This window comes from Salmo salar, chromosome 17 (assembly GCF_965601325.2).
Source record: "Salmo salar chromosome 17, fSalSal1, whole genome shotgun sequence".
Classification (NCBI taxonomy): domain Eukaryota; kingdom Metazoa; phylum Chordata; class Actinopteri; order Salmoniformes; family Salmonidae; genus Salmo; species Salmo salar.
Window position 1 is genome coordinate 21622990 of NC_138307.1, and position 9091 is coordinate 21632080.

Consider the following 9091-nt stretch of genomic DNA (forward strand, 5'->3'; position numbering starts at 1 on the left):
TTTGAAATGTGCATAACATATTTGTAGCTTAACATTTCTTCCAGGCAGAATGTATGTGTATGTATTGTCTCTGGGAGTGCTGACTGTCCTACAGCAAACAGAGAGAATATTCGGAGGGGTTTTGTGTTGGGTTGAAGCAGCATTGTTGGGTTGGTTTGTACCCCTCCCCCCAGGAGGTTGAGGGGGTCTTTTCTCTCCAATTATTCCGTCTGGAACAATTACCACCACACTGCACCACCACACTGCACCGCCACACCGTACCACCACACCGTACCACCACACCGCACCACCACACCGCACCACCACACCGTACCACCGTAGTACCTCACCGCACCACCACCACACACCCCACCACCACACCGCACCACCACTACACACCCCACCACCACAATGCACCACCACACCACCACACTGCACCACCACCACACACCCCACCACCACACCGCACCACCACACCACCACACTGCACCACCACCACACACCCCACCACCACACCGCACCACCACACCACCACACTGCACCACCACCACACTGCACCACCACCACACACCCCACCACCACACCGCACCACCACACCACCACACTGCACCACCACCACCACACCCCACCACCACACCGCACCACCACACTGCACCACCACCACACACCCCACCACCACACCGCACCACCCCACCACCACACTGCACCACCACCACACACCCCACCACCACACCACCACACTGCACCACCACCACACACCACACCGCACCACCCCACCACCACACTGCACCACCACCCCACACCCCACCACCACACCACACCACCACACTGCACCGTAACGCCACACTAACCAGAGCTGTGGTGCTAAGAATGACATTGATGAAAGGGATGATATTGTAAACAACAAGAGTACAAACTAGATTTTTATCTTAATTTAATCTAGGTGAGTATGTGTCAACCCTGAATGTTTTATTGTGAAGTTGAGGCTAGATAGGGGCGGCAGGTAGCCTAGTGGTTAAGAGCGTTGGGCCAGTAACCAGAAGGTCAGTGTGTCCTTGAACAAGGCACTTAACCCTAATTGCTCCTGTAAGTCACTCTGGATAAGAGAGTCTGCTAAATAACTCAAATGTAAAATGTAGTTTGATGTTAGACATTTTTTATAATAATTCTTTGTATTGATATTTTTATGGAGGGAGACAGGGACTATCTGGCCAGTTTTCCATCACACAGGATTCTCACTACTACAAAGTCAATGGGTTTGACAGTCAGTGCCTCTTACATAAAGCTGTAACTCACAGTTCATACTGTCTATAATCTTATCAATGCTTCGCCTTATATGGCTCTGTAATATAGTTTATTGTTATATTATTCAGTATTGTTTTTGTTATCGGTGTCTTATGGATGTCCACATTTCACTAGAACTGTACTTTGGATGTGGTTCTTATGCCCTTTCTCCAATACCAGAACCAGTTCTGCCTGGTTCCCCCTGATTCCGCCTCGTTAGGGACAGCCGGCATTACAGGACCATGCAGTTTATTCACACTCAGCTTAACGTTTCCACGTCTTCATTTCTGACTTCAGCGTGTTACTTTACATCACTGTTCCTCGCCGCAGTGCCATTGTATATTTAAGCAATAAGGCCCGAGGGGGTGTGGTATATGGCCAATATACCACGGCTAAGGGCTGTTCTTATGCACGACGCAACGCGAAGTGCCTGGATACACCCCTTAGCCGTGGTATATTGGCCATATATCACAGACCCCTGAGGTGCCTTACTGCTATTGTAAACTGGTTACCAACGTAATTCGAGCAGTAGAAATAAATGTTTTGTCATACTCGTGATATACCACGGCTGTCAGCCAATCAGCATTCAGGGCTTGAACCACCCAGTTTATAATGGCCAATATACCACTGCTAAGGGCTGTTATGCACGACACGAAGTGGAGTGCCTGGATACAGCCCTTAGCTGTGCTATAGTGGCTATATACCTCTAACCCCTGTGGTGCCTTATTGCTTTATAAACTGGTACAGATAAGTTACCAACATAAATAGAACAGTGAACAAGGATATACCCTTGGTATTGTCACAAAAAGAGCCGTGTTGAATAGACCAAACTGCAGCGGGAATATGGATGCTCATGTTTTAATTCAAAAAAGGAGTAACGCATCCACTGGAAAACAATATACACGACAGGAACAGTTTTGCAGGCACACAACACGCAGTGCAAAAACAACTACCCACGAAAACCAAACAAACACACACCTACATATGGGACTCCCAATCAGAGGCAACTAGAAACACCTGCCTCCAATTGAGAGTCCAGCACCCAAAACTACACATAGAAAAACAAACCTAGAACCTATACCAAACTAATACACCCCACTACACCACACACAAAACCCCATAATACAAAACAAATATACCTCTGCCACGTCCTGACCAAATATAATAGAAATAATACCTAAATATTGGTCAGGACGTGACAGGTATATTCTCTGATATACACACAGCTGAAATGCTGTTTCGGCTAATCAGCACACAGGACCAAACGGCCCGGTTTATAATAAGGCTTTTTTCCTGGCACCCAGGTGACAATGACATTTCTATATCTGCTGCCTGCTAGCATACACTGGTCTGTCTCATGCACCTTAAATAACTGACTCCAGCTTTATCCTTACTGTTTTTAAAATCATGGCAGAATGAATGCTTTTTTTACTACTGTTATTGCTACATCATTATATATTTTTTGAATTAAAGATATTTATCCATTGTAATGTTATTCACTCCTTCCATCTTCCAATGAACTTGATAAGATAGCTAGAGGTATGAGTGGTGATGAGATGTACGTCTAATGCTGAGAGGATTAACGGCACAATCTGGAACTTTCATTTCCAGTCAAATGTGCTGCCGCTGCATTTGTTTGTAAACTGGTGGTGACCACAGTTACATTTGCAGAAAGTTACAAATTGTGACTTTTTAAGTATTGTATGGAAATGTCTCTTCACTGTCTGTATCTGTCTGCAGTGCACTTGAGCTTGTACAGTATTTGTACTATTACTAAGTTAATCCTTGCAGTTCTGCTGATTATTTGCGGTTTTATAGAGTGAAGCAGTTGAAGGGGAATTTATGATCTGTGCCTTGCTTTCAGACACGGTATGACGTCATATGAATTGAACCTATTCCAACTCATTCCTCTATATTTTACAGATTTGAACTGTCTTAATGTTGCAGTTATTATAAAGCATGTAAAGATACATATTCTATAACATTTTTTAAGAAAATGTGTATTTTACTTAAGGATAAAAGGAACATTACATTTTTTGATAGTGTTCTGACTGGTTCTTAATATTGGTCTTGTTAGCATGTTTGTATTACAATTTGTGTGTGTTCTTGTTTTGTCTAAAAAGGCTGAGAGAATCATTCTAGAGGTTTCCGCTGTGTACTGTAACTGAATCCAACCATGTGTATCAGTTTTTTGCCACATGGGAGTTTTCAGTACAATGCCTTGACAGTCAGGGCCAACTTAGTCTATGTCTGCTTGGATGAAATTCCAGCCTTATTCAGATTGAAAGAGATTCATAGTCCTCTTTTTTCAATAAACACTGTAAGTCGATCTCAAAAGCTTTTCCGAGACACACTGCAATTATGTAATTAAATGTATCTGGTTGCTAACATTGTTTTCTTGTGTGTTTTCACGGCAAACCCTGTTTTTTTTTTACAATCCTGCTTACAGCCATTCAGATTTCTGAGCATAAGGTTGCGTGATAATTCTCCCATAAAGGAACTTAGTAGTATAATTCAACACACTACAGCAACCGGCTGCATGTTGAACTGTACTCAGACTGAGGTGTACTACATGTAGAACTACACGTAGAACTACACGTAATTAGTATCTACATTATAACCACTGAACTGTAACAAACAAACCCAAGTCACTTGCACTGAATCTATTCATATGGCAGCCTTCCATGAAGCAGGTTCTGATGAGCAGTCTACATACAGAACTGTATATATGAGAGATGACACCTGTTATTAGCATCACTATGAAGCTACAGGTAGGGAAGAGACTGGTCAGAGTGAAGCACATGGAGATGATCCTGCAATAAGGAAGGATAGATTTATCAGTCACTGGTACAGATAAGCTGCTCTACACTGGGTGTAGGACCTCATAATTTGGCCACATACAACCTCATCTCCAAGAGGAAGGTCATGTATAGATTCAGTTAGCCAACTGTAATACCCCCACAACCAGCGGAAACCACCTAGATCATTCAGTTCAGTCTGACTGCCTCAAACAAAGTGGTTTTAACCCCAAATCCATCTAAAGCTTTTGAAAATCTGTTCTTGTTTCATTGGGTCTGATTTCATTCATTTGAACAGGGAACTAGTATCTGTGGCTTGCTCTGCATAAAGGCCCTTAATATCCCTGGTCCCCTGTCACCCAGCCCAGTGTTAATCCAGGGGACTCTCTCCTGCACCAAGGGAATAGGTAATGGGTATTCCTAGGTGATCAGCAGACGGTATAATGCAATTAAGCAACCTGGGGCTGTTGGACGAGCGGCTCTGATCCTGAACTAATTTGAACTGCGGTTTGATAGCAAGCGCTGTGATCCTGGAATAATCATGTGGGCTGCTAATGAAACTGGGTGGGCAGACCAGGCTGATAGAGGTCCTCAGCTCTGAACACTCGCCATGTGTCAGGGAGAGTGGGGAGACAAGATGTCAGGCTGGCCAAAATGTCTCACACATACAAGCACTAGTATGGAAGGGCCATTGCTAGCAGCCTTTTGACTCACACACACACACACACACACACACACACACACACACACACACACACACACAAAACCAGGCTTTCCTAAAGGTCAATGTGAGATTTGAATGTCAGGACTAAAGTCCTCTGTTCATATTACTTGGTGCGTTTGCAGTGGAAGTCTATGAGATCCATCCAGCACCACTCTTAAGGGCCTTGAGTGAGCGAGACCAGAGGCAATTACAGTAATTGTAATGAATATGTAATGAATAATCAGACAAATCTTCTTGGCATTATGACCACTAAAGCTCTCCATCTCTGGAGGCACCAGGTCGGCAGCAAGGGGATTAGAGATGGGGAGAGTACACCTACCAATGTCTGACTGACTGGTGTGCTCTGCGATGTCTGACTGACTGGTGTGCTCTGTGGTGTCAGACTGAATGGTGTGCTCTGTGGTGTCTGACTGACTGGTGTGCTCCGTGGTGTCTGACTAACTGGTGTGCTCTGTGGTGTCAGACTGAATGGTGTGCTCTGTGGTGTCTGACTGAGTGGTGTGCTCCGTGGTGTCAGACTGAATGGTGTGCTCTGTGGTGTCAGACTGAATGGTGTGCTCTGTGATGTCTGACTGGTGTCTCTGTGATGTCTGACTGACTGGTGTGCACCGCGATGTCTGACTGACAGATGTACTCTGTGGTGTCTGACTGACTGGTGTGCTCTGTGGTGTCTGACTGACTGGTGTGCTCTGTGGTGTCTGACTGACTGGTGTACACAGCGATGCCTGACTGACTTGTGTACTTCGTGGTGCCTGACTGACTGGTGTGCTCTGTGGTGTCTGACTGACTGGTGTGCTCTGTGGGGTCTGACTGACTGGTGTGCTCTGTGGGGTCTGACTGACTGGTGTGCTCCGCGATGTCTGACTGTTACTGGTGTTCTCTATGATGTCTGACTGTCTGGTGTGCTCTGTGATGTCTGACTGACTGGTGTGCTCTGTGATGTCTGGCTGTCTGGTGTGCTCTGTGATGTCTGGCTGTCTGGTGTGCTCTGTGATGTCTGGCTGTCTGGTGTGCTCCGTGATGTCTGGCTGTCTGGTGTGCTCCGTGATGTCTGGCTGTCTGGTGTGCTCTGTGGGGTCTGACTGACTGATGTGCTCCATGGTGTCTGTCTGACTGACTGATGTGTTCCGTGGGGTCTGACTGACTGGTGTGCTCTGTGGGGTCTGACTGACTGATGTGCTCCGTGGTGTCTGACTGACTGGTGTGCTCTGTGGTGTCTGACTGACTGATGTGCTCCGTGGTGTCTGACTGACTGGTGTGCTCTGTGGTGTCTGACTGACTGATGTGCTCCGTGGTGTCTGACTGACTGATGTGCACCAGGATGTCTGACTGACTACTGCACACTACTAGAAAAGGGCATTAGGGAATGGCTGTGGGAATTCAACAGTGCAGCTTTATTGGCTTCTCTGCATCTTCTCTGTAGCAAACCACTACAGCTGCAGATGCAGGACAATATGACACAATCTTACTGCCTGTCCTGCCATGAGCTCTTAATGGAAGGGTTGATCCGAATAATTTGTCAAAACTAGAATGTTCATTATTAGAAGGTTTTATCTCACGAGTATAACAGTTTTCATCACTTGAAAAAGAAGAGCTGTCCATTTTGGCTCCAGTATTGTGAGGTTTGGTCTTCAGTGTGCATGCTAGCTGTCATCCATGTTATTATGAGCCAAGATGGCTCTCCATAGCTCCCAGGCCTTCTGCTCTCCATAGCACCCAGGCCTTCTTCTCTCCATAGCACCCAGGCCTTCTTCTCTCCATAGCACCCAGGCCTTCTGCTCTCCATAGCACCCAGGCCTTCTGCTCTCCATAGCACCCAGGCCTTCTGCTCTCCATAGCACCCAGGCCTTCTGCTCTCCATAGCACCCAGGCCTTCTGCTCTCCATAGCTCCCAGGCCTTCTTCTCTCCATAGCACCCAGGCCTTCTGCTCTCCATAGCACCCAGGCCTTCTGCTCTCCATAGCTCCCAGGCCTTCGGCTCTCCATATCACCCAGGCATTCTGCCCTTGGCCCACCTTTGTTCAAAGTACAACTAGTTAGCTATGCCCCGTGGGAGTACATTTTTGAGGTGGGCGTTCTTCTGTACACAAAGGGTCTTAGAGTTGCTGATGTCACAATGTGACAAAGGCGTGATCACCACCACATTGAAGCTATTCATAGCAAGGTCACCACTGTTGCTCTAAGACACATTGTAGTACAGAAGAGCACTGAGAGGTTACTGAAAGTGCTTCAGGAGAAACCGCATTGCCTTGCTAGCTGCTGCAACAGCTAAGACGTAATGGAGGCAGCAGCACTGATGGACGCTGCATGATGGCCAAAGGAGAACTGAATGCTGCACCCTCAGAGTTCTGGAATCTGTCAAAAACAACATGGCAGCTAAATTCATTTAAAAAACTGAGTGGGAGGAAACAGAATAATGCCAGGGCAGTATTGGAGCCATCCCTTCATATATATGTGTAATTTAGGCAGCCCACTCACAGTCTGGTGTTACAGGGGGAACAGTCATGGGTTTCACTGAGTTTGTGAACCCCGCGCCTGGTCTCAAAGAGGACATTGTTGAGAGGGGTGGAGAGAAACTGGAAAATATTTGAGGGAGAAAAAAGAAGTGAGGAAAGTAGTTGAAGTGTTGACTTCCTTAACCCAGAGTGCAACAGTCTCTGATTCTCTACGTGGGGAGAACAATGATGGGAGAGATGACATGCCATTCATTCCCTGGTGTTTCCACACATAAGTGCAATGAGGGAGACAGCAATCCTGGGATGACGCTGGCCAGTTGGACAGGGCAGGACCTCAGTGGACAAGTAAAGCTAGTGTCTCACTGTAGAGGTGGAATGAGTTGCAGTGTATGATGGCAGAGTATGTCCCTACAGCACACTGTATGGAACATCCACGTCAGTAGGAGGGAGATCTCTGTATGATGCTAAATACCATCCATACAGGCTCATTTGATAACAAAGCAATATTTTTCAACATTCCATTGTACATTGTTATAAACCAGTTGCTACGTCCATTTTTGGACTTATAAATTAATGATATGTACCCATTGATTCTTGAAGATATATAACTTATAAATGCCTCGTGAGCTTAGTTGGGCTCCCGAGTGGCGCAGTGTGATAAGGCTCTGCATCTCAGTGCTGGAGGTGTCACTACAGACACCCTGGTTCGAATCCAGGCCGTATCACAACTGGCTGTGATTGGGAGTCCCATAGGGCGGCGCACAGTTGGCCCAGCATCGTCCGGGTTTGGCCGGTGTAGGCCGTCACTGTAAATAAGAATTTGTTCTTAACTGACTTGCCTAGTTAAATAAAGGTTAAAAAATATATATATATATAATAATAATAATAATAATGTAGTTCAACTGTCGTACCCCATCAGAACTCCAATGTTTGTAAACAAAGAAAATGTAAACAAACACTATTTAGCCTCAAAATCAAATCAAATCAAATGTATTTATATAGCCCTTCTTACATCAGCTGATATCACAAAGTGCTGTACAGAAACCCAGCCTAAAACCCCAAACAGCAAGCAATGCAGGTGTAGAAGCACGGTTAATATGGTTAAAACTATCATTTTGATATCCTGGATGGTCAGTCCTTACAGCCATAGCGCTGTCTATGAATTTGAGAGTGGTTACATTTCTTCAACCCCATTCCTCAGCTTTTTACCTAACCAGGTTCTGGGAGGCTGCTTTGTTCTAGTTTCTACTGCTGATAACATAGAAAATAGGAAAATAAAGAGAAAATCATCTTATTTTGCTGAACAGACTGAGTGACAGGTGTCCTTTCAAATGCCAGAGAAAGAGCTTCCTGCTTGAGCATTGATATGCAGCACTATGTGGTTCTTATCATCAGGCAGTGGATGGCCTGGATAAATGCCTGCCGGCTCACCTTCCAAATTACCCCAGTATTATTGCATCATTGGGGAGGAGGAGGGGACGGAATGTACGGAATTGGGGGTGTAGCTCAATGATCTATTCTCTTCACACAATGGAAGGTTCTTAGTATTCCTGGGTTATTGAGTCATCCTCTCTGCAAGCCTACTCAGAGCCCTGCCACCCCACAGAGGTGGGGGGGGGACTCAGGGTTACAGGAAGACCATTGGTCCCTATGTCACCAGGTTAGGTGTTTCACTAATCTCCCCCTTCCAGGCCTGTCATGAATATTCTACAGCGTTTTGACTGCCACACAGGTCTGTTTCACTGGTCATCATGGAGTTAACGGAAACACAGACTGAAGGCTGCCTCCCATCTTAGTTTAGGCATCTGTGTAAACCAACAAATATCCTTCAGGTGTTTGGCAATTTGGCC

At 45.8% G+C, this 9091-nt stretch overlaps 1 protein-coding gene across 1 annotated transcript; it reads left to right on the forward strand.

Annotated features, from left to right (window-relative positions):
• Positions 1-224: 224 nt before the first annotated feature.
• Positions 225-3651, forward strand: LOC145861373 (uncharacterized). Its single transcript, XM_082963602.1, has 2 exons — positions 225-1628; positions 1711-3651. Exon 1 carries the CDS (start codon positions 391-393, stop codon positions 877-879), a length of 489 nt encoding a protein of 162 aa, XP_082819728.1. The 5' UTR covers positions 225-390; the 3' UTR covers positions 880-1628; positions 1711-3651.
• Positions 3652-9091: the final 5440 nt, after the last annotated feature.